At 35.9% G+C, this 27514-nt stretch overlaps 1 protein-coding gene across 1 annotated transcript in view; it reads right to left on the reverse strand.

Moving 5' to 3' along the window:
• Positions 1-26702, reverse strand: part of LOC107092654 (partitioning defective 3 homolog B-like) — a 128789-nt gene extending 102087 nt beyond the window's left edge. The window contains exons 1-2 of the mRNA XM_015387250.1: positions 25747-26702; positions 11803-11904 (exon numbers count right to left, since the gene is read on the reverse strand). Of these exons, the coding sequence (XP_015242736.1) occupies positions 11803-11904; positions 25747-25866 (222 nt within the window). The 5' untranslated portion in view covers positions 25867-26702. The remainder of the gene's footprint in view (positions 1-11802; positions 11905-25746) is intronic.
• Positions 26703-27514: the final 812 nt, after the last annotated feature.

Genomic DNA, 27514 nt, shown 5'->3' on the forward strand with positions numbered 1-27514 from the left:
TGAGAGACATAAACTATATGGAAGCCGTGATCACTTCGGCAGAGCTGCAAGCATAAAACTAAGAAAAATGAGTTTATTTTTTTACGTATAAGGAAAAGAGAGGGCTCTGATCTTTATTATTACCCCAATATATTTTCTTCTTGAAATGGGATGAAGCACTTTATAAATAATATGTTATGTAATGTGAAAACCTGCCGGTACATGGTCGCTCTTCCACTCTGAATAATAACAGAGGATTTAAGTATGATCACAATCCTGATGAACAGCTGCACAAATGATAATTGGAGGTGGAATTTCTTGCTTTAAAAGTTATTAAACTACTTTTTTTTTTCAACCAGTCATAGCACATAAAGCCGAGCCAATGTCTCAACTGCAAGGAAAAGAACAGAGTAGCTCAATGGCTGGAGCGTCAAGCTTCCAGAGCGTCAAACGCTAACAGTCCAAAGCATCCAGTGTCCTGAGTTTCTGACTTCAAAATGCAAAAGCATCCAAGTTGAGGCATAAATAGTCAGATCTAAGCAACAAAGATTATGAATAACAATGTTAAAACTGTTGCAAGTTTTTTCATTTATTTATTTTTTTTTTTTGCAAAAAGCAAAATAATTTCATGCAGTTTCATTTGAACCTTTTTGTAAATATAAAATAACAAAACTGTTTTTCTCCAGATTATCATACTGTGAGAATCGAATTCATTTTTAAGCCTACACTGGTATAGCAACTTGAAATCTTCAGGAAACATTACTTCAATTTTTTTAAAAAGAATAGAAAATAACCCTTCAACATTAAAACAAGTTTTATATGAGAATACAACCAACAATACTGTGAGTCTCCATGCAGTACAGTGTCTTTGTCTTACAAAGTGTAAAGTGAATCAATTCATGAATTACATTCATATAAATCTGACTTTGGTTCCTTATTTAAAAATGTCAAAATTCATTTAGTTTATTAGTATTATTATTTTCCAGTTGAGACCAAGATTTAAAAAACAATAATAATTTAATGACAGAAATAATTTTAAGGTCACTGTGGTTCTTTTTAAACAAGTATTTAAATCAGTGATAATGAGAAAATTATTCAGGTCATGTTCTGTGTTAATAGCCCACCATTTCCTTCACTCTACTCTGTGCTCATTACCTCCTTTATAAAGTTTACCACAAGCATGAAAATGAAAACTATAGCTATTAGCAGGAAAAAGAAACCACACCAGCTGCTGTTGGCAACAGATGCTGTGAAAAACTTTCTAATTTATATCAGTCTTTCAGTCAACAGAATGCTTTTGCAAGTAATAGCATTCACAAGCATTAATACCACAATGGGTAAATGGAGTCATTCTTCATACAAAGGAACCAATTAGGACCTTAAAAAAAATTCCCATTTAGTAATCAAGACTGAGAAATGATCATGTGGAAGTTATTTGGCCTCACACATACACCAATAACTACATTCCAAGAAGCCATTTGGCCAAACTAACTACTATATATAGATTGATGCCTGTCATCCCTGATGATGTGAAGTTAAATGAAATGTTTTAGACACCCCTCATTTAAGATTTTGATTTACCTTTTCACAATCAATTAAGAGTTAGTATGGCAGTAGTTGCTTTTACTTTTTTTTTTTTGCTAAAGCCAAGTATTTTGATCTTTTGTATGCCATTCATAACATCAGGTATTCATTTCTGTTTATGGATCTATGTCCCCTTAGCAATCTGCCAAGTTTATCATATAACAAGACATTTTGGGGTTTCTTTATATTCTACAATTTCATCTCCTTCTCTTTGTATAACTAATACCTTTACCTCATCAACTAAACTTAGCCTGTCAAAGATAGACAATCTTAACCCATTGAAAGGGTTACTATGATGCTCGTAGTCCTCCCCTACCATTCTCTTCATGAACTTTATGAACACTGAATTTCTTAACCACAGTCAAATTCATAGAAACTTCAGAGTTTTGCAAGGGGCAGCAGCTTTAGGGAACAGCAAGTCAAACCAAACAAAGACCCAAAGTCGAAGCGTTGATAAGTAAAGATGATGCGCTTGTAACGTTATTATGCATAGCTGCTTGTTCTGGCTTGACAAGATAATGAAGACAATAGACATCAGACAGTCAGGCAGTATTTTACTGGGTTCTGAGGCAGTTAATGATTAGCTTCTTACCACATTTGATGTGTGTGTGTGTATGAGTGCATTTGTCTGTGTACTGCTGGTTGATGTGTCAACATTAATTGAACCATGACCAAGATCAAAACAATGAGACGAGAAAAGGATTAGAAAGACACGCCATGTGAAATACTGAGAAGCCATGATTCGCGTAGGTGGACACTAAGACGTTCCGCGTTTCATCAAAACATTTTAAACCCAGACAGACATCCATAAATTCATGTGGCAGCTCCAAGTTAGATTTAATAATTAACATTTGTAATAAATGATAACCAATGTGTTATTTCCAAGGTCTAGTACTTCTGTTTGTGATTATTTTAGGATTGTTTTTTTTCACCACCCTTAAAAATGGGCTGTTGCCTTGCTGCTGCACTGTTTGGTGGGTAAAGAGGGGGGCGATGCTACTAGAGGGGGCTGTGAGGAGTTCTTTTGCTGAGATGTGGCACCCTGTGGGAGGTTGGGCATTTCCATTTGGGGAAATGTTTCCTGTGTTTTTGTTCTGCTGAGGGTGGCCCTGTTGGGTGGGCTCATGCTTGAGTTTACGGTGGATGTGAGGTTCATGGGGTTGAGGTTAAAATCTTATGGGGGGCCGGGACCATTTCATCCTGAGGTGGCTTTCGTTGGTAGGCTTGTTCCGATTGTGAAGGGTCTTCCATTGGATGCAAGGCTTTAGAGTCGTTGAGGGGTTGGGTCAATGCAAGAGGGTCAGGTATGGATCAGGTTTGCTAAGGTTAGCAAAGTGTCTGAACATGTCTTTAACCCATCAATACTACAATGGAGCATTTCTTTGTAGAAACCTGATATATTCAACTGAACTCACACAAACATAAGGTATATGGAGACAGGTGCTGACAGTTAAACATCTACAATTTCTACAAGTTCTACAGTGTCACACAGGAAAAAAAGAAGTCATAAATAAATTGTAGCATTTCCTATTATCTGTTGCCCCATGTGCAGTTTAAGGGATTGCTGCAAAATCAATGACTAGATGCAATGGTATAATTTGACTATATGAGAAAATTAGAGTTGAATTGATTTCAACTCTAATTGGGACTGAGTAGAACTATTTAACTATATATAAATTAGTTATTTTTGTCCAGAAAGGTGCTGTTAGAAACACTTGCTGTCAATGGACACTTTCATAAAAAGAAATTAAGTTTAACCATAATGTGATATACGACCTTAAGCCAAGTAGCAGGTGATCTTGTGACAAGATTAAAATATTTCCCCTATATCAGTGGTCACAAACTTTTCTTGTGGTCCCCCTTTAATTTAAAAGAAGTTTTCACACACCCCTTCGACAAGCCTCTGACAGTTGAACAAAGAAAAGCCAAAATAAGTAAAACATTTTTTGCAATAATCTACAATCACTTTTTAAATCACAAAACTACCTTTTTAATGTGTGAATATTCAAATTTAACGGTTTATTTTAATGTGACATAATTCAACACTTTCTATTACCTGTTCACTTCTACTATACTTCCTGTGTCAGAACAATGAGTCCCCCCCCTAGTGGGCAATCTACGCACTCTATGAACCATTACTTTAGATAGTACATGCAAACAGCATTATCCTGTGTTTATTTTAATATGCTTTATGTTTGATTAATCATTTAAGAAGTTTATATTCCTTAACATGTCTGTATTTCTATGTGCTTGAATTCATAACTAACAGAAACAGGTTAAAATATGGGCAAAAGTAAATAACAAAAAAAAAAAAAAATTAAATGTACATTTCATATTAAAAAGCCATTATTTCAAAGTTGCATTTCTTTATCCAAAGATATACTTTTAGTTCTGAAACTTTAACACTTCACTAGCTCTAAAGCCTTTTCCTCCAGTTATGTAGCTGTTTCTGTGGTACCTTTTATCCATACTTATCAATAGATCTGTGAGGGCAACTTGGTTCAGATATATTTTCTTTTCCAAGTGAGAAGTCAGGTCACCAGGGTTAAGTGAATGAGCAGAAAGGATAACATCACTTGCTTTTCTCTCTCCTTTCTCTCTCAGACACACATATATAACAGTATTATAGTCACCTTTGACCCTTCAGCCTTTCCTGTGAAGTGGCCAACTGGTGAGAATAATATTGACCTTCCACTAAGGAAAGCATTGCTTCTTATTGCTTTCACACACTGCACTGGTTTTATTAGTTGGATATCACAGTATGGGCAATGCGATGTAAAAGTATAATGAAAGCTTGAATTTAAACTCGAGTGGAAGGCTTTGAAAGAAGCTATATGCGCTGGTCTAGATAAATTAATGATCAGCTTGTTAGATCTACTTAATTCAAAAATAAGTTTTGTAGTTAAAATATGCCTTAGGCTTAAGAAAGTTATCGAGGAATAATATTTCTTACTGGCAATGAGGCAAGGTACAGAATGCCAGAAACTGCAGAGGACAACAGAAATACAACTTCTAGTATCTAACTCTTATTTTGTAGTGTTAAAAAGAGCCCAATAGTTGTACTGTATGTTATTAAAAAAGGCCATGGGGATGTCTAAAGGCTAAGTATGAAATGATACTGTAGCAAAATGTCAGGCAATATTATTAAAAACAAGTTTTGGTTTTAGGGTTTTTTTCCTCACAGCTGAAATAAACATTTTTTCACCTCATTAAATTTTCATACGCCTCCAGAGACCTACTACAAATAGTCAGTCCAGCTATTAGATGCCATGCAGGGCTCAATATTGATGGTTTACTATTTCAGAGTAGGAGTTAAATTTTGTGTTTGGGCATATAACGTAGCTGTATGGGTAATCAAGCAAAAACAGCATAATATTGTTATCAGTTTATTTATTTTGCATGGAGATGTTACTGCTGTTTGTTAATTAGTGATTAATTGTTTGTGAAGTTGTAAATTTTGTTTGAATAAGCCGTTTTACAGCTTGAGCAGCTTGTTGATTGCCTTTAGTTTTTTGGTTTTTTTCCTTTATCAACCAAATTTTAAACAGGCCTTCATGTTTTTGGTCAGCAGTTGCTTTGACCTAAGAAACTCCCTTATGAATTGGATTTTTGCCATCTTTTTCTTCTTTTCCTCTTTTAAACAGTCTGGATTGTTTTATAATGTCCAAAAAGAATCTGTTTGTAGACCCTTACAGGTGGATATATGTCAACAACTGCAATTGTTTCTGTAGATGTTTTAGATGGTGTGTTGTATTTTGAGATCTTTAAACCATCATGGAAGTTCCATTTAGGCCCTTTATCTTTATTGTAATGCATTTTTAAAACTACATAGTTTTTGAAGCAAATACAGCTCAACACATCAATTGTTAAGAGGAATCTATTAGCATATTAACAGTGATCTAGAATTAGTGATGTATCAATTTATACATTTAAGATCATAGATACATAATATTAGAACCTTGTACACAAAGGATCAATCATTATTTAACCCTGTAATGCCAAATGCATCATATTTGATACATACGGTTTCTGAAATATTTTGCATCTGACACCTTTTGCATAAATTAATGGTAAAAACTTTGCTCAAAATCCTATTGTACACAATCAGATATACCTGATAACATAGGGCAGAAGACTACACAAATCTTGACTTATCGCATAGTAATAAATTATTAATATCAAAAATGTATTTCTGTTTTTTCTTTTTACATATTTTGTTAAAAGGCCAAATAAGGACTTCAAACCAAAAAAAAAGTAATTTTCTGTTTTGTTTTATTCTTGGATCGGGCTTTAAAGGGTTAAAAATGTGATTACTAAAAAGGCTACTTTATTTCAACCATTACTATAGATACATGGTTTTAGTCATACCACAAAATCACCAAAATCGATAATGTGTTTGTACCAACATTAAGACATGGATGGGAACTTCTTTGTTAAATGCACAAGCATTTAGAAATAGGCAATATTAACTCTTCTCAGCCATTTAAAGCCTGTAAGTGCCTGTCCTATTTTCATGTGATTTATATCATTTCATTACCATCTTTTATGTAGTCTGACATTTTTCCTGTTATGGCAGTAAAATCAGCAAGTTGTCAGTGAATACCTTGAACGTGGATAGGTGTAAGTGGTAGTCCTTGAGAAGGGTAAAGGAACCATAAACCTTGTATTTCTTTAGCACCTGAAATGTCAGCCATTAGCCAAATTGTGAATTATACATCACCAGGCTACTGTCTCAAAGGCAAATCACAATGACAAGGGTATCAATCTACAGTATACTAAATGGTCAAATGTAATTCAGAGAGTCTTTTAAAGCTGGTGCATTTTATGTAAATGTAAGTTAGCACATAGATTTCAAAATTGACTGTTACTTATGCTGTAAAGGCTTAACATAAAAACAAAACCTTTTTTCCTGTTTTGTTTGCCATTCTTATATTTTTTATGTCTTATTAGATCATTTTCAGAGATCTTTTTTCTCTTCAAGAAACATACAAGTTTACACATATTTTATCATTTGGTAGAATTATATTTTAAACTGAAGGACTTCAGTTCAAAGAACTTAAAGTTTTGAAGCCCACTAGTCCCTAACCCATGAAACATGATACTGGCACCCCATTCTTCACAGACTGGAGGAAGTTTTACAAGCTTTCCCTTATTCTTCCAACTGATGCAATCGCCATTATGCAATTACACCCCATCTATTATGCAATGATGGCGTTTCCCCCTGAAAATTTGCAAACAATCTGGGTTTTGACACTGCTTTAGGCATAACACCTTTATTAATTGCCATTTAAGCCCATGATGATACAGGACTCCTTTAACTTTCAATAATTTAACTATTTGTTTACAAACTTTCATCTGCATCTTCACAAGGTCTTTGCTAATGTTCTGGGTTTGATAAGCACATTTTTCACCAATTAAAAGTCTAATTTAAAAAAGCATGTCTTGTATACCTCTTGATATATTAAGTGAGTTTTACGTGACAAAATTTTTACTTTTGATGTCTGTAAGATACACGTGAGTAAGGGCAAAAAAATTGATGTGTTGATAGTAACAAAGGCAGACAGGCAGGGTGATGTTTTTCTCAATGTAAATACAGCAGGATGTGATCTGATCCTAAACTTTAATGTGTTATTTAAAAGCTAATATTGAGTTTGCCTGATTACGTAACACATTCTCACTTCCAACTTCAAACACTGACGCTTGGTCAAAGCCCCCTTCGCATCTAATTTTCCATAAATTATTAGAAAAGAAAAAGGAAGTACTTTCTTTTAACCTTGTAAACTAGATATTTATATGTCAGCGTCTTTAAAATGCATTTTTACCCCTGACTTGAGCAAACTCTGGCTCTCTTTTTTTTTTCTTTTTTTTTTATGTTATGATTGTAAATCCAAAGCCATGCAGACTCAGACTGCCAATAGTAAAACACTCATCTGGGATTAGGAACCATTTATTCATTTCGGCTCAGTAATACTAGAGCTCACTTCAGAATTCAATGAATATTTCACACTTTCATTTTATATGCAATCTTTGGTGCTTAGAAATGTGCACTGCTGGGTGTCTTTTTCTGGGTTCTTCCGCTGTCTGTTTGTGTAACAGCATGGCATATTCGTGTTTTTCAGGAATTACTTTCATTATTTAATCCAAGTTTTCCATTGAGTTTATTTTTTTTAGGGTTTGGCATTTGTTACATTTGATTCTGGTGTTTCATTTGGAACAGTTTCATGCAATTTAGAAACCATTGTAAACAAGCTGTGACTGTAGTGCCCCATGACAACAAACGTCCTCGTGGAAATACGCTGTTAGGCCACATTAAGGAGAGCAAACAAGTTTTATATGGTGGTTTTGGCAAAAATATTAGCATTTCAGCTCTGTGTAAGTTGCCTCTTTATGAAATAAACAAGATATTACATTTCAGAAAGAATATCATATTATTATACTGTGTATTAAATTGTACTAAACTTCATATTGACATGCAGGATACTGTATACTAGGGCTCATAAAGTCAGAAGTTAATGTTTTCATTGAAGAAATTTTTAAAATGCTCCGACTTATGTATTTGGATGTAATCCTGTTTGGATATTTTAAAAGCTGCAGCATTGCTAAAGCCCGTTCAGTCCCCTGCGTTCAGTGGAGGAGGCAACTTTTCTGTCGCTTATATGTCATAAATTTATATTTCTGAGGCTTTCTGTAAATGAGTTCTAAAAATGAAATCAGATACAAAACATCTTATATTAGCCATTGTGTTATCACCTTAAGCTGAATGCAGCCACTTGTTTTCCTTTTGAAATGCTCAAATGTAGAAATGAAATCTAATTATACACTAATGTATATATATTCAGCAGTTTGGTGTCAATCAACTTCATGAAGGATGTAACAGCTGTTGGATGCAGCATCTGCAGTGTTTAAGTTAGTCAGAGCACAACACACACATTTGAGATAACATCTAAATCAGCAGAAGAAAAAATTTTCTTATCTATAGTCTCATGTTTACAGTGCTCAAAATAATATTGCTTATATTAATTCTACACTGTTCAGTTTGTCTTGAATCACATTTCTGGTTATTACAAGAATTTAACTCGGACTACAATTGGACGAAGCATATCCTTGTATCTGTCCATGTTCCATCCATCCATTTTCTATCACGCATGTCCCAAGCGGGGTCGCAAGGGGTGCTGGTGCCCATCTCCAGCTGTCTACGGGCGACAGGCGGTGTATACCCTGGACAGGTCGCCAGTCCACCGCAGTCCATGTTCAGTTTTCTTTATATTCTGGCTAATTTATATCGAATGTCAATTTTTATTGGATACTGGTCAATGTATGGGAGAGAATTTTTGAAAGCCCCCAATATCAAATATCGATCTTCAGAATCCCATATCGGTTGGGCTCTACTCCTTAGTTTAAGGTAACCCGTGCTCTTGATGAGCTTAATCAGCCTTGTTAGCTGACATCTCTGAGTGATGTTACAAAGTGTTTTTGGTCCAAATAGACCTGTGCACCTCTGGCATGTATGTGACCTTCTCTGTTTCTTTGTGCATGTATGTCTACAAGAATAAGGGCTGCTTTGAAAAAAGGAGACAAGCTGCATGGATGCATAACAGGCACAGCATATAATCTCCAACTCTCCATCTTCTATAACCTTAAATACATCGTAATAACAGGAAACATTCGGGCACTGGTATGGCTGAACATCTACCATCATTTTCCTCAAATTGCCACATTAGTGTATCAGCACACAGCCAGCTATGCCACTGTATAAGCATTGATAAGACTCCAAGCTTTTTAGGTAGTTCTTACACTCCGATCTACCGCCGTGTTGGTTTTAACACTGGGGCGTTTCGATAGACGGGGATAAACCACCTTCTTTTATGAGTAATAAATGAGAATGTACCAATTTTTGTGCCTTCACTGCCCAATGTAAACCAAAACTGACTTTATTCAACTGGAGATAAGTAGCAGAATTAGCTTAGTGATGGAAGTAAACAGAAATACCCCAGAAATAGCCTTTTTCAGGCTAAAATAGTACATTTATTGGTATGTCTAGGAATGATATAGAAAATGTGTTAAATTAAACATTTTCACAGCAGCAGAATTATCTCACTTTAAAATTAATTAAAAAACAAAAACAGACATCTAACTTGAGTTACTGAGAAAAATAATGTTTTTTTTGAAGATGTTTTGCTTCAAAATTATTATCAATCATTAAAATGTGTTAAAAATAAGTATGACACAAATGTGTTTGTTATTTTTTTTTTGTTTTCTTAATCACCATGAGGAAACCTTTAACCAGTAATTAATGAGAGTAAAACTGGATGATCTCCGAAACTTGCTACACTTGAAAACCATGTAAAAAAAAAAATAATAATAATTAAATAAAAACCTGTTTCCATGTTTTTATTTTATTAATTTTTTGTGATTTGCAATGTTTAAGCTTTGTGCAATGTGTAATTTTCCAGCTTAGATGTTGGAGTGCCCTAAATGATTAAGAAAAATAAATGAAATTCTCTTAAGAATTGCATTTAAAAAAGCTGTTGTTGCACTAAAAAAATAAAAGAAGCCTGACTAATGTATAAGAAAAAAAGAAAAAAAAATGCTCTCCTAAAAGGTGCTTAAAGGCAGAAAAATCCAAACTTTAGCAACTTTGATATTAATTAGTGCAAGAAAATTACCACATATTCGACTGAATTCTGACCCCCTCAAAGGCATACAGCATGAGGCAAGGATACAAACAGCAGGTTCCTTGTTTTCTGTTTTAAAAAGTATGGTAAATGAAACATTCAGCTCACTATAGACACATTAAAACTAGTCGAATTTGACGAGCCATCCAATGAGAGTCACTAAAGCTGTTCTTTGTACTATAATGTATGACCAAGAACTCAAAAACTAAAATTTTCCAAAAAGTTAGGGGAAAAAAGGGACATTTTCCTCAAGGGGAAAATTATAATAATAATAAAAAAAACTTGGAATATATGGATTTGATTTGCCTCAAGTAAATGGTAATGGCATTGCCTTCTGCTGAGAGCAAGTTAAAACCTTTACCTTTGAATTTTGCTTGAGAAGCAATTTTCTTTCCCAGGGAACAGCTTGTGGGCTACAGCAGCTCAATAAACTGCACTGTGAACATGCATATATTTAAAGTCCAACACAAGAACTGAAATATACTGATAGCTGCATATACACTTTACCTTCTTCACAGTGTATTAAGCTGTCTCAGTGACTACTTAACAGGCAGGCATTAAATGTAGTATACAGTCATATCATGAGGGGTATTAAAATATTCAAAGGAGAATGAGGGATTAATACAGCTTTCTCTGAGTCGCTGGAGACCGCAGGAACAGTTTAGCCATGCTGTCTATTATAAGTTAACCACCTGTTTTGCCTACAAAAACAGACAGTTTATGGGATTTCTCCACATTTTTATTTTAAAAGCCCATACTTGTTCAAGACTGATTTCTCAGTCATTATTTTGTCAATTTTAAAATACAAACTTTAAGGTTCAAAATTAGTTCATGGTATGAATCTTAATGTTAAACCTGCATAAACGGATGGATGGATGGATGGACGGACTGACGGACGGATATAAAGACAATAAGTGATCTGGGTGAAGCAACTTATTTTGAGCTATTCAAACTGTAATATTTTTTTATTTAAATTTAATGTTTTTGACTTTGATTTTATTGATATTTGACTTTGCTTTTTTTTTTTCATTTTCATTTCTTTTTAAAAACTTGTTAAGTCCATCCAGCCCTTTTCCGTTGAGCTTAACCCTGCTTGGGCCCTGGTAGTGGTGGTGCCTATCTCCGGCTGTAAATAGGCAAAAGGCGGGGTACACCCAGGACAGCTCGCCAGTCTATCACAGGGCAACACAGAGGCAAACAGGACAAACAACCATTAACACGCACACACTCACACCTAAGGAGAATTTAGAGAAGCCAGTTAACCTCACAGTCATGTTTTTGGACTGAGGGAGGAAGCGGGTGTACCCGGACAGAACCATCGCATGCTCAGGGAAAACATGCAAACTCCATGCAGAAAGACCTCGGGCTACTGATGCCCACTGCTCCTCAATTATCTCAAATATAAGAGAATGTTGCGTTTACTCGACAATTCTTGAAAACTATTCACACAAGCTGGATAAGTAACAAACATTACGTTACTTGTTAAAATTCCCCATTTCAGGAGGATTATAACCAATATAACCACACAAAACAACAAACCCATGAGGATTTAAAGCTTCCTTACCTTGTCTTTGTCCTCCACCAGATCACTGAGTATGTCATCAGGGTCCAGTATACCACCATCACAGTACTCTACATGGTGGGTTCGAACAAGAAAATCCCCCTCCTGAAAAAAAAGCATAATTTGTTTACAGTTAATATCAGCTGTTTGACACTAAATGGGAGACTCTATTTTACTTTCAAATCTTTTTTTACCCATAATTTGTTTTTATTTCTTGAGTAAGGCTGCAAAAAACAGCTGAGTTAATCCCATATATTTTTTCAGTTTCCACTACAGATATACAATTAAGTTTATTTATGTTGAGGTAATTCATAACACAAGTCATTAAAGGCACCTTACAGAGACATTCCAAATCACATTATACAGAAACCTGTGATAATAGGTTTAATAATAATTATCAGAAAGAGCACAATTTCAGCATTTTCTTAAAAGTCCTAGATTCAAAGAAAAACCGGGGTGGGTTAAAGTTAAGTGTTTTAATCTAGTGTCAAGTGGACGGATAAAATGCGACAGTGTAAGCTGAGAGAGGGAGCTGCTGCCCTCTATCTCTGGGGGCGTGTCAAAGATATTTCCCCAAGGCATAAAGAAATTGTCAGCTTTCGAAAACATTGCATAGTTTGTTTCCTTTAAAAAGGAAACCATCCCCAAACAACCTTATCTACTGCTCACAAACCGCCAGCTGAAAGCTTAAACAACCTTTTCTTGAATGGCTCCCTTTGGTTCCACATCTTTCTCTAGGTGCCTTGTAGAGATTACGACTCTCGCCTGGCCCATTCTCTTTCCCTCCTAACCCCCTGTTCTCTGCCGTGTTGGGTCTGTGATTAATGACACCGACACTGTACCGGACAGCTGACTACACAGAGCCGGTTGTTGAACAACATATTGAGACAACAACACACTAGCGCATACATACACCCACATTCAAAAAGCTGTACACCGCCTACAGAAAGGTATCCATCAAAATATAACAGGGAGGTGCTTCATTAAATCTTTCTTCCAGGGTCAGGCGCATGGAACAGAGGAGCCGCTCTGTACATCCATCTAAAGGTCATTTCACACAAGAACTTCACAATTTCATTTGTATCAAAATATAACAATCCACAATAACACAAAGAAATGTGACAGAGACGTTTACAGCTTTTATATATGTTCGTTCTGGCTGGTAGATGTCATGGATGCATCTCCTGATAATCCATAAATGATTTGGACATAACCCAGACAGCGGTAGGCAGTGTTACCTTGGTTACATCTATTCTGAAGATAATGTGCTGTTTATATCATTTTATAATTTCAACAAACATGGAAGATTTTTATTTTAGCACCCGTCTATTAAAAAACATATCTCCTGGATATCTTTTTTGATATAAAATAGACTTAATTTCTATCCAGAAGAAACATAATACTAGTAAAATTGCACATGATCCACTAACACATCATCCTAATGGTAAAACATAGAGGTGACAGCATCATACTACGGGATTATTGTCTCCAGCAGAAAAAAGGCAGCCGTTTAGAGCTGGTAGAATAATGAATCCACATTCCAGAAGGATAACAACTCTAACTATACAGCCAGAGCTTCAGTGGACCAGTTAGTAACGGTTTAAGAAAAGAACTGAATTAATTTGAAATCTGCTATAGAAATGACAATTTGCATTCATCTATGCTCTGCATCTGATCTGAAAGAGACTGGGCTACAGTATTTTGCAGAAAAATCGCAAAGTGAAAGGTGGTTCTTCTGATTATGAGAGAATAAATACAAAAGTTCCACACACTTTTTGCTACATACTAATTTTGTAAAGCTGCCTTTACCCGATATATAGCAAGAAAAATTAACAGGATATAATCAAACTACAACACCTTCAAGTTTGTGTCTTTAAAATGTGAACATGACAAACACACATAAATATTCACACAGTATTACACCGCACATGATCATGGCCTTTAGATCAGAATATGAAGAACTATTTTTTTACTACATGCAGAATTAAATACCGACTGTATAAACAAGAAACTGTGGTTTCCTCACACAATACTGAACTCAGACTTACCATAAACAAAATATAACAAAATGGAATTATTTTAGGTCATAGAATAAAAGTATAAGACCAATAGAATATAAACTATTAATTATTTAATAGGCGTTCTTTGGTGGTGCAGTGGTTAGCGCACACGAACCATGTTCGGAGGCCTTAGTCCTCGATGTGGGCGAGCCGGATTCGAATCTGGCCTGTGGTCCTTTCCCACATGTCTCTCCCTCTTCTCATTTCCCCTTTCCTGTCAGCCTACTAAACGAGCCACTAGTATTGTAAAAACTAAAAAAAAAAAATAAATCATGTAGGGCTGCAATTAACATTAATTTTGCTAATCGATTAATTTTTTTGATTAATCAATTAATAAGCAGATAAATCTTAAAGAAGATTTATAACAGAATGAAATCAGGTCAAGCTAAAATATTTCTACTTGACTTCTGAGTAGAGCATAGTTACAGAGGAAAAAGTCTTTATGAGAAATGCAAAATATTTATATATCTTTTTACAATTTAGGTATAATTGCTGCTATAAGTTGTTTTTTCTGTCAGCTAAAGCCTTAAAGTTTTTTTTACTACGGGTAATTATTAATCGATTACTAAATTAGTTGACAGTTAATCTGATTAATCACTATTAATCAGATTAACTGTTTCAGCCCTAATTTAATGATGAGCTCTCAGCCCATCAGCTGGATTGCACCCCATTCTTGGGTGATGGACTGAACTGTTAAACCAGGTAAGTGACTCACTGAGATCATCTTCTGTCAGATGATTGTAGTCACTTACCTGTGTTTCTCCCACAGAGTGTCTGTGATTGGGCGATGCCCCGCCCCCCTCCTGCAGCATCCACAAGCCATAGATCCGAGCAGCTCCACTTTATTTTTATTTGTTTTTATTTTTTTTAGTAAACGTTTTGAACTTTCCTACTGACTGTCTCACCTTGAATACTGGGTCCATGGTCTTGTTTTATGACACAAGCAAAAGTTCATTAAGTGTGCTCTGTATCCTTGTAGCTATTAAACAATGTTAATAATCTACCAAAGGTCTCAACTCATTTGTCCGATTGTCTGACCTCTCCGTTGTGGCATTCCTCGACAGGATAATGTGGCATTCCTCTCTCACATTATCAGTTAATCAGATGGAGCAAACTTTAATGTAATAAAACATTCATTTTTGTAATGTTTTGCAAAAAAAACAAACTAGCGATTATTTTCAACTGATACAATTTTATGTTCTTTCTTTGCACAATCTACAAGCATGTCAAGGTTTCATGACCTGAAAAGCTTCTTTTTTTCCCCAGATTTTATTGTCTTAGGACTTTACTGTTATTGTTGCATAGAAAATTTCTTACTTCTACTATCATGCATGGATCTGTGCGCTAGCTGCAACTATCTCTTTCTTTCGGTTTAGCAGTAAACCCACTCTAAGCATAGTACTGCCACCTAAAGGGCTAAAGTGAGCAAACCACTGTCTTACATTTCTTCAAATGTAATGTGACCAAAACTGATTGCCTCTTCTATTTGAAAATAGAATTTTGTGTATATCAACTGTATAAATGTGTATATAAACTGCGCTTATATTACAAATAAAATTAATTGCCTAGCCCTGATTTGTTGCATTCCTACTCACAATAAAGCAATATCACAGATTAGAAATAATTTTCACTTCACTGACATTTATACAGATGAAAATTAAACTACTTCAACAATAACTGTTTAACAGCTGGTTGCTCGTGGTTTTATTTTGCTGCTCATACTTCCTGGTTTTCTAACACAATAAGCTGCAATGTTCTACTGTATAAAGTTACAGCAAGTCACTTTACATAGTATGAACACTGTCGACCGATAGTCCAGGATTATAATTCATGTAGGATTATACTTCCAAGAAAAATCCAGAATCTTTTAATTCTACTTTAATGTAAAATTGTTAATTGCCAGTATAAAATAATTTAATTTCCAGTAAAAATAACTGGAAACCAAATTTGAATAATCATATTGTGTACAGCCCTGAGATGGATCGGCAAGCTGTCCAGGGTGTACCGTAATTTGCCGATAGAATGCCAGCCCCACTGCGACGCTGACGGAATAAGTGGGAGAAGTTGGATGGATGGATCTTGTCCATATTAGACAACAACAAAAAAAATTCAAACATGAAACCATTGTTTTTTTCTAAAAATGAAATGAGTAGCGATCCTGGTTAGAATTGTTAGATTTTGCTTTAACATGGATGCTTCTGTATACACACAATGTTTTAATATGTATTTAAGTCAACAACAATGAGGTTTTAAAAGTGCATATTAACTTTTAGACTTAGGCTTAGACAATTTTTATTGTCATTTTGTATACAAAGAGGGTATACAAAATGAAATTTGTACAGTTTTCAGACAGTAAATGCAGCAGCTTAGCAGTAAAATGAATATTTCCATTTCATAACGTACAGCAGTGTGGGAGAAAAACATGGTGTAAAACTCATTGATATGGAAGTTCAGTGCAGTGCAAAAACAAACATACATGGCGCCAAAATGCCGTAGAAAACCATTTTCTGAGTTGGTTCTTTTTGGTTTAGAGTTATCAGTGTGATGCGGAGTCTCGATTTTTCTTTCTTTGGAGGTTGAAATAGAAAAAAAAAGTCTATCCCTTTTGCAAATACTCTAAACACTAAAGCTGAAATGTAATTTAATCTTTTGTGTTTTAATCAAGCATAGAAAATTGTACTTGCAACAACTTCTAACCACATGAAGTCACACGCACTTGATAGAAAAGATATTTACAGCTGGTCTTTGCCCCAAAGCACGTACAGAATCAACTATATAAAGTGAAAAACAGTTGTGGTAGAAGGTATTTGTATTAGACCAACACCCTCATTCCTTTGGTGACCTGCAACTGTTTTTATAGCACCAACAGCCCCTTTGGAGTTCTTGCTACAGAAGGTAAGACACAGAGCTAAAGGCTGACAACCTTAAAGAATGATAGCTGGGAGCAAATCAATCTAGTTTTATTATCTCTGTCAACAATCCTAATTATAAACAGGAGAAACAAAAAGGTACATTAGTATAGTAATCCAATGTCAGAACCAAAAAAAGATTGACCAACACAGAAAAAGTAAGACACCACTGAGAACTAAGGTCAAACTGTAGTATAGAAATTCACATTTGTACTAAAAGTCTGGCTTTGGCAATATGCATGTAAAAGTCAAGGGTTCTGATTATCAAGCAGGGCCATCAGATTACCTACATGCTAAGCAAGCTCTGCATAATGACTCCTTCCAAGCCAGCATTAGCCCATCATGTATAGAAAGGTTAGTGGAAGGCTGATTCAAAAGAGAACATAAAAGCACTGCACTTTACCTAAGTCAACAGAACAGAGCAGAATGAGTGATTTAACACATTCCTGCGGTTCGTCCAAAGAGAAGCAAGAACGCACCTCCTCCCTGCCTCTCCTTCATTCTCAAATATAATTGCTTGTGACCTGAGATGGAGCCAGAATGTTTTACAACTTAGGGAGCTTGTTCATTCAGGTCTCTTCTTCAATTTTGCCCATTCTAATGGAACTACTGTTTACCTGTCCTCCAAGCAAACTTCTTTCAGTAGAAGGCTGTTTGAAGGGATCCTAAGGTTCCAGCTATATAAAGTATTTCTGCATGCTCTTATAGGGTTTCATCTTTATTTTCCTCAAGCTTCTTCCTGACTGATTTTTTATAAGATTTCTAAGTAGGAGAAATCCTTCTTACCTTCTAAGGTTTTCAGTATTTTTTATGAGGCTTTTGGACCGGTGTTTGACAAGAAAAACTCCCTTAACTGCTGACAAAGACCTCTGAAAACATCGACATAAATATATACCACCATTGCACGGGTGGTATAGTCAGATCAGAAAAACAGATCAGGGTTCTCTGGGTTGCTTTTTTTAAAGCCTGCTCTCTGCTACCAGCGCTGTATTGTGTTCACCTGCCTTGGGTTGCCAATAAAAATCTTAACAGTGAGGGTTTACATTTTGACAGTGCTTCGCTCATGTCTGCAAGTAAAGAGGTAAATGTGTTTAAAACACTGTGTCTGTGTTCGTTTCACTCATTAGATATCAGGGTATCGGCATAATTTCATTGTGATTCTAATGTCTGAGTGAAACAACCAGTTCCGATTAAATGCACTGGGGAGAACCCTGCAGACATATTTCTTGTTATAAAATTATTCTAATTAAAAAGGGTTTGTTTAAATTTTTTGTGAAATTTGTGACCGTTGCACTGAAATTTGGGCCAATACACTCATAAAAGACTAGGCATGGGAATCGAAAACCGGTTCCTGTTCAGAACCGGTTCCATGTGTTCCAATTCAATGGCACCTTTTGGCAGGACGCTAAAGAACAGACAGAAGCTAAAGTTACGACCAGCTTAATGCTTAATGCTTAATGTGGTTCCTAGTAAATCATATGTCATTTCTGCAGTTCAGGGAGCGAGAGAAAGGTGACGCTCGTTTATTTAAATCAGGGGAAGATGATTTTATTTCCCGAAATTCTACATTAATGCTTTTTCATTAAACTGATGCCTTCTCCATTAGATTTAGATGACTGTGACAAAACGGGTAGACTGGCTGGCAGCTCCCATTCACTGCCTTCTGTTTGTCTGTTGTTACCGTGCACTTTTACAGAATTGGTAAGGGAATCAGAATCGTGAAAATCGTATCAATTCCCAACCCTATAAAAGACCGTCCAGTGCATTTTCAGCAGGTAAACGGTAAAATTAGGCCGATATGCAAAATTTTAATCAGCCTAAGCTGATATATGGTATGGATATGTTTTACCTCCTTTACCTCCTACCAAGAGAAAAAGAAGTGCAGTGGAGAATGCAAAAACAGTCCCTTCAACCCACTGCTACGCTGCAGGGAAATCTTGATAAGAAAAATTGATTGTGTAAACTTCAGGTCTTCACCTGGTCAGAAACTGTTTAAACTGCCTAAGAGTGATGAACATAAATTATGCCTGGTATGAAGTTACAGAGATAAAGAGCTATAAATGTACTACTCTATAACCACTGAGCTTGTAGTATTTATCACAAAAGTATAACACAAACCTACATTCCAGGTTTGCAATTGTGAATAGACAATCACATTACCACATTGCCAATCACTTGTATTAGAAAATGTAATAAAAAGTACAATTGTAATCTGTTAAAAAAGTGGATCAGTCTGTCGATAACTTACACAAAGTTTGTGAAATCCTCTAGAGGTCTAAACTGTACCTTATTTTAAGCCTCTAACAATACAAAAGAACATGTTGGTTCAAACCGTTTTAAAGTTGTCCTTTTTAAATATAACAAAGACCACACTTCACAAGACTACATATTAAAAACTGTTGGGTAAAGCAGAAGAACCTGCTACAGATCGGTGGGTTTCATTTTCCTCCTAATCAGAACAGAAGTCAGTAGACACCCGTAGGAACTGTTTACTTTACTTTTTCAGGGCTTCATGGTTTGATTGTAACCTTGGAAAAGTCTAATATTCTAAAACAGCCAGGATATTCACATAAAAAAAGAAACAAATCAGGAACACACTACTCCGTTTCGTCAAAGTCAATTAAAAAAGTCCATCAACAACGTAATGACTTCCTGGTTACTCCCCGTGAAAACAGCCTCCCCTTGTTCCTTTTCCTCTCCTCCCTCATTTTCTGGCTCTCCTTTCTCCTCCCTCTGCTATGCAAGCTAGCAACCCACCTGAACTGCTTATTTAACCACATTCATCTCTTTAAATACTAATGATGGAAAAATGTTAGTATTTTTCTAAATACAGTTAAACATTCTCCCATAACAAATCCATATTCATCAATCAATATTGATAGCTCTGGCTAAAGTACTTTTTAGTTTCATTTTTAAATGTTTTCTTGAGTTTATGTCAGCCATCATTTATATTTTTTATCAGCTTAAGGGAATTATTTGGGTTTTTCTAAAGTATTTAGACAACATTCAACATGCATCTTAAACTAAGGAGTTGAGTAAAGGCATTTCCATTCAAATTAGATAGTCAGATATTAGCTAAAATCTATTAAAAACATTGATGGAGAACGTGGTAAGGTTGGAACTAAGAAATCTAAACTAACACAATTTCCTAAGTCATGTCCAGGGGGTTATCACTAGAACACAACATGACTATTTCCACAGCATCACGCATTGGGACTGCCTTTCTTCAAATAAAACTGGGTGGAATTAAAATAGTTTCAAATACAAGGCAGTTCTGACACAAAACCTTTAACCTTCACCTTTATCTTTATCTGCTAGAAATCTGAACCTTGAATTTACTTCGAATTGGAAGTTACCGGACTGTTTGGCGGATGTGACGTCAAGGGCATTTCTGTTAAATAGGTATATTCAAATATATATTTAAAATGGATTTTGTGGATACTCAGAAGCGACGGCATTCAGCAACCGCACTCAGTAAGTAGTATTTGGAAAAGGGAGGAGGGTAGACTGATGAAGATAGACAGAAAGCGAGCTGCCTCTGAAAATGATTGGCTGAGGGCTGTGAAGGAATATGATGGGGACTGGACTGCTTTACAACACAGACACCCGGTTAATCCTAAAACATATTAACACTCATAATTATACAGCTACAACAGATTAGTGCCGCTGAAAAATTGACTGAGTGACACAAATAAGAGGGGGAGGAGGTTTAGTGAAAATACAGCAGAGAAAAAATACAGAGGGAGACAGTAGTTATAGGATGGAGCAATTAAAGAGTAAGAGAAAACTAAATTCCCAAGGAGCGGAGAAACAGGAGTAGGTGTTGATAGTCAAAGGTTGTGGATAGAACGGCAGATCAAATCTTTATACCAAAGAATATGAATATTTATTTTAGAAATACATTTAAACTCTGAGGATGAACAAAAGGAAGTAGTCATGGTAGGACTTGTAGGAGGAGGAATAATTAACACAACTCAGCAAAGGAAGGAGAGAAGATGGAGAAACCAGAAAGAGGAGAATACGTGGGCCCAAAGTCTCTCAGAGAAACTCTGGGCCAGATCATTTCTTTGACCAGTGGAAAACAATGTGTTTAAAGGTTCGGTCAGTGGAGCAGCGGAAAGCAGAATTACACGCAGACAGCTGCTGGGAATCACACGCAGCTTTCACATTGTCTCTCTGTGAACGTTAAGATCTAAAAGTGGTTAATAAAGTCAAACCTAACAAATTCCTCGCAACCAAAAGGGTGTGCTTTTTTACTTTTAGTTCAACTAGTTTAGATAAAAAATATCAAACAATATCTTTTTTTTTTTTTTTTATATACTGTATTATTAAGACAAATCTCTAATAAATCAGTTAATTTCCTCAGATTTCAGTAAAAATTGTCTTTGATTCTTATTTCAATATGAGACCCATGTTAAACAACAAGACGCTGGTGTTTTAACATAAGTATAAGACATTCCCCAAGTTTTATAACCTGACTGTCACTAGAGAACCATCACTTCTACACAATAAAATCATTTTTTTTTTTTATGTCACTGATGGAGAACTCACAAGGTTAGCTCTATAAAATAAGTAAGAGGAAGCACAGCAATTGAAATAGGCTATAAAAACGTAAAAGGTTATTTTCTATGAGATATTTAAACATCTCATCATCATCATCATTTCAGAGGCAGCAACAGAACAGGAGAAAGAGACCCGGCAGGAATGTTGGACGTAGAAATATTAGCAGCCATTTGGAAGCTTAAATGTATAATGTTCTCGCCTCAAATGATCTTAAAACGTATTATTGTAGAACAAGGACAACAGAAAAGTGAACTTCTAACCTAACACTCTGTGAGCGCCCACTGGAAGCTGCCGCAGTGCATGCTGGGAGAGCTTTCAATCTTACGAACGGACAAGTCTGCTTTGATGCCTGCTCGGTATATAGGGAGAGGCGAGAACAATATTTGACCGTTCTTCATCTTGTGTTCTTGTGAATTGGAACAGTACTAGGGCTGAGGCTGATGACCTTTCACAAGCACATGACAATGCACAAGTACACATATTGACAAACAGCCTCAGACTCTGTTTTATGTTTAATTTGCAACGATGAGCGCATTGAGCACTGGAGCGTGGCTAAAATATGGATATATATCTCAAGTGTACAACCGTTGCTGCCATGTTTTTTCAAGAGTTAGTGCTTAGCGTATTTACGTGCATTTCAAATATATTTGTTATTTAATTGAAACCAAATATTGCATCTTTGAAATTATAGCAGAATATCAACATAGTTTTGCACACATTTTGTAGTGAAAACGCAGATCTGATCGCCTTGTTGCCTGGCGTCACCTCTGCTGCTCCAGAAAAGAAACATTTTAAAGACAACTGATGGCAGGATGGCAAGAAGAAAATTATCTCTAAACGCTTCTTGAAGAAAAAAGATTTGAAATTGACATGAGGAAAAAAAAAAATCAACAACTAAAGATGATAAAGGACCCAGCAGTTAAAAACTCACCAAAAGTTTTGAATTAAATTTTTTCTGCTTTTCATCAAGACCAGAATAAATTCTCTTTAAAAAGCTATTGCTGATCTGCATCTTACAGTCTTAATAACACATAACAACAACTAAATACATTAATTAAGAATTACAACATACTGCATGCACACATTCATGCTATGTACATTTAATGTTAACTAGAACCAACATGGAATCTCTGGGCAATATTAAAGATGTTTTAATAAGAAACATGAACATCAATTTAAGACTTTTTAACCACCATGCAGAAACCCAGTATATTATTGTATAGACCCACTAACAGCTTCTAATTACTCCATTCAATGCTAGCTCAATGCCTTGCATAGTTTAAAGAGCATAGCAGCTGTACAGTACAAAAAGCCCTTGTTGCAGCACGTTCAGTGCTGTAAACAGACCACTTTAATCAATAATGACTGATTGTTAACGCTGCCAGCTTTAAGGAAAGTCACAGACGAACTACACAAATCTAGTTCCATTTGTTGTTGGTTTATAAAACCTGTTGGTTTACAGATGTAAAAAAAAAAAAAATAATAATAAACCTTTACAACTTCCATGAGGAACTGAGACATTTCATAAAGGGGGAAGTGCACAAAGAGGAAGGAGACTTTACCTGAAAGGGAAACAAAGCTTTTAGCTGTGTCTGCACCGCACTGAGGAAGGTGAAGAAAAGATATACTGGTGTGAAAGATAAGAATGATAAATGAGAGCCGTGTGGGCTGAGAGGGTGGTATATGGATAGCAGATTAAAAGGCAAAAAGGTTCAGAGAGCACAAAAAAAGAGGAGGGTGGAAAATGAGGGCATCTCAAGGCAAAGTTTCTCACATACACACGCAGGTTGGACACATCTCTCCTTCAATCAAAACTGAGCCTATCTATCCATAAGACTGCTGTGCGTTTTGAATAATGGACCCAATATGAAGCAAGTCACTGAGATGATTTGGTTGTCTGATGGGGGTCATGGGGTTCCTGCCCTGAGAGCAGTGCAGGGAATCAACAGCAGTCATAAAGGAATCACAAGACGGAGTCATTTGCATTTTACACTCACAACTAAATTGGAAATGACTCGTGTCTGCTCCTGTCTGGGCCATCCCGATTCATATCAGATACGCTTTTAATTTTTTATACGGCAGTTATGGAGAACTGGACCTCTGCGGCTTTGTCTAATTTCCCAAGACTTAGGGCTCTGAAAATCTTATGGTTCTTTCATGATATCAAAATGAAAGAGCTTTCGAATGATTTTCTTATATCTTCGGGGACAACGTCAAATGTTATGAGAGCGCTTTTGATAAAAACGGATCTTGGCTCTCTCCTCTGTCGTCCTGAAGTTCATGGAAATCTTAGCCCATTATTACAGAATAATAAATAATGAATGATGCGACTAGCTGATGGCTGAAAAGATGACTGTTAGAGAGGATGAAGGAGAGCTGTTTTATGGTTTTGTTCATTTTCACAAACCAACGTGTCCATCTGGTACTTGCTAACATGTATGCCATCTGAACACAATTAGTCAATAGAAATGTAAAAGCTAGTTTTTTTAAGTGTTTTTTGTAATTCTTTCTCATCCGTTGCTGCGCAGTGTTGTGCACAACTAAAAACAGCTACTTTTGTTTCTCAGCAGGACCTCTAAATACCAACACAAGTGAATCACAATGTCAAACCTTTCTGTTGCGATTGCATTGCTTAAAAGTGTAAATCCAAAATCAAGTCTCTCTTTTTTTAAGCTGAGCAACTAATTCTGTGAGCTTTGACAACCTATTCACAGAAACTGGGTCAAATGGGAGTATCTTTCTCAGTTGGATTCCATTAAACAAGCTACTAAAAAAATAGGATGACCAATTGGAACCAATTAAATGAGGATTTTGTAGCCCAAATAATTAGTACATCCAAAAAAGGCCTTTATAGGTTTAAACCTGCAGACTCTGATACTAAAATGCTGATATATATAACATTCTGTGTGAGTCTTTAACAACCAAAGCTTTATTTTGGCTATGAAGAGTTTTTACAGCTTTTTATAATGCTCTGACATTAAAAAGGAAGCAGAATGTCGTAAAAACTAAACATTTAAGGGTCCTTGTGTCGCCGTAGAGCTTATGTAGCTCTCCAAACATATTTTTTTGTGGCTTTTTCTTAACATTTCTTAAAAGTTGCCAACAGAGAGGCAAGCAGTTGCAGAGCAATTTCCTCTATACTGGACACAGAGAGAGTGACAAAAGATAGTCCATCCTGGATGCCATTGCTGTCAAAACCAAATTGCATTAGGTGATTTTCCTGTTGCAAAATGCATGGGGAAATTAATGTCTTCCCTGAAGTTTACTCAAATAGAGACAAACCTGAACTATTTCCTCCAGACATACAGTAAGAGGCCCCATCCAAACTGTCTTTGGTGCCTTTAATCTCACATTATTGTTTCACTAATATGTTAAATAGTTGGCATCCACCTGTAAATTTTCATGAAACAAACTGAATTAAACTTGTACTCTTTTAAAAAGTTTGGTAAATTAAAATAGCAAAGCTTGGTACATATATAAAAATGTCTTAATTTAAGTGAATTTACCCATTTGAGCATTTACACTAATTTCAGCAGGAAAATACAATCGTTTGCCAAGGGAATGAGTTTATTTACTCTTAGAATAAGATAGTTAGGTAATATGTACTTGAAATAAGAAAATGCAGTTGTTTTTTTTTTCTTATTTTAAATAAAGCTGGGTAAAAAAATCGATTTAATCGATTTTGAATCGATTCCTCTACATTTTTGCAGAATCGATATCTAGGGAATGAGATCGATTAGTTTTATAGTGATCAAGTGACATTCACAATCAATTGAGCAGGAAAGATGCACTCAAGATTACTTCAAGCCGGACAGCTGCAAATATAGCCAATAGTTTGACAGAAGACATTAACAAATGGGGGCTGAGCAGCAAACACCCTGTAGTTGTTACAGAAAACGCTGCAAATATGGTTTTTGCAGTGAAGATAATCCAGCTCATGCATGTCTGCTGTGTCACGTCTGCTTGCTCGAGTGAGGCTTCACTTTTTCACTTTTCACAAACAAGTTTGCACTTATGAGACAGTTTTGTTCACATCTCAAGCTTAAACTGTCTGATTTAAAAGTTTGCACCTTGTGTTTAATGTGACAGAAAAAAAAATAAATACACAAGTATTCTGAAACACAGTTGAACCACTTTCATTGTTGTAAAAACAGATAGAATTGAAATTAATCGATTTTGAACTTCTTTTAAGGGAAAAATTATTTTTTTTGCAGTATATTCTCATCAGATTATAAACTACTGTCTGCTTCATTAACAGTAATTACAGAATACAGTTGCTTCAAAATAAAGCATGGTTATACAGGGATATCATGGTGTTTTATGTCAATATCACCCAGCAATGATCATTTCATACCAGTCCCTGTCAAAGCAATGGACATGTTAGTTCATGTAATAATAAAAGCACTGTTGATTACCTGCTCCAGTATTTTCCTGTATCTCTGGGTGGCTTGCTGGATCAGGTCCCTCACAGTCCATCCATCCTTGCAAGGCACAACTACACCTGTCTGTCCAAAATTGACTGTCACCTTCATCATGAAGCCTCTGGTTTAGTGCTGGTGAAGAGAAGCCAAGGAGGCGGTAGGATCCAAAATGCAAAGTTTACTAAACAAAAGTCTAATTCCAACCCACAAAAAGGAAGGGAAAAAAAAGCTGCAAACAACAGCAGTCAGAGCAACTTCTTTAAAAAGTTTCCTTCGGAGCTACACAGTTAAATGTCATTGTGATTTAGCAGGCAGCACTTTTAACCAGCATGCAGTGGTCAGCTCTCTCATCTCTGTCCAAGCTCTACGGATGATGCTGTTTAGTTAGGTCAAAACATAATCAAGGTTTATTGAAGCGTTGAACCTCTGTGCTCTTTTCATGATGGAGTCGCTAATAAACTAGAGGTGTGTCGTATTATTGAATCCTCTTTGCGACTTTACCGGATTCTGATCCAATAAGCTAGCTGATTAGCCTTATTGTATAACCTGGACCGCGCCAGGATAATTTTACTTTCACAACCTTTTTTTTAATACTCACGCGTCTTTTTCTGCTACAGCTAAACTAACTTTGACTTGTTAAGGTTGAAGAAAAGTTTCCCATCACCCGTTAGCGAGCGGTTCCTGTGCTAGCTAACGTTAGCCACCTTAGCTGAGTTTCGGAGGAGGGAGGGATGCAGCCGTTCGGGCATCATTCCTAAAGTTTTCCTCTCGCTTCCAGTCAGTCGTTTGCATCTATTTTTGTTTCCTCAAAACAGGACAAGGAAGCGCAGAAGTTATTAACACCTCCAGTTACAGGTTGAGAGAGAGCTGACCCAGCGAAGCAAAAAATTAAACTTTTCCTGAAGTGGGAAAGTTTTGAGATTCCTCTACAGCGCCCGTCCGCTCCTGACCAGTTCCTGACCAGCGACTTGTTGCTGCCGCTGCTGCTGCTGTCACTTTCTTAAAGGGGACGCGCCGAAAAAAAGGCAACCTATATTAAAAAAGTGTTTTTTAAAGGGATTGTAAATTACTTTATATCACATGCTGTCCAACATTTTGCTGCTGTCTTAATACCTTCTTTTTTTTATTAACAGTGTCCTATACGGAAGAAGAGGGCCACTGAAAAAGAAAAGTTAACGGATTTTTACATTTTATTTCAGTTTAATATGGGAAAAAGTCAGGATTCTGACTTTAATCTCAATATTCTGACTTTAATCTCAGAATTCTGACTTTTTTCCCATAATAAACTGAAATAAAATTTAAAAATCAGTTAACTTCTTTTAATTTTTCAGTGGCCCTAATCCTCTTCCGTAGTCCTGTCTGGCGATGTGGCAAAAAAAATAATTGTCTTGATGCCAAAAAGAGAGCCCAACTTGCGAAAGCAAAATCTGCTTTCACAAGTGGAGCAGTATGGCTGTCGCCATAGATTTCCGCTTGATTTATGCATATAAATAGCTTCATTATAATTCATGCAGGGAGTATTACAGATTTTATTTACACTGTAATGTAAGTAGAGCAGGAAAGAAAAACAGGACAAAAAGGAAAAAATATGAGGGAAAGAGGAGATAAAAGGGGCGATACAAGGGAGATAATGATAAAAACATATTCAGTCTGCTTCATCTTCTGCAAAGAGATGTAGAAAGTACAGCACAAGCAACGAATGTAGATACAATAAACGGATAAGATATACAATAAAGTAACACATAGATACTATCGCTGAAGT

This window comes from Cyprinodon variegatus, unplaced genomic scaffold (genome assembly GCF_000732505.1).
Source record: "Cyprinodon variegatus isolate N-32 unplaced genomic scaffold, C_variegatus-1.0 Scaffold389, whole genome shotgun sequence".
In the NCBI taxonomy this organism is placed as follows: domain Eukaryota; kingdom Metazoa; phylum Chordata; class Actinopteri; order Cyprinodontiformes; family Cyprinodontidae; genus Cyprinodon; species Cyprinodon variegatus.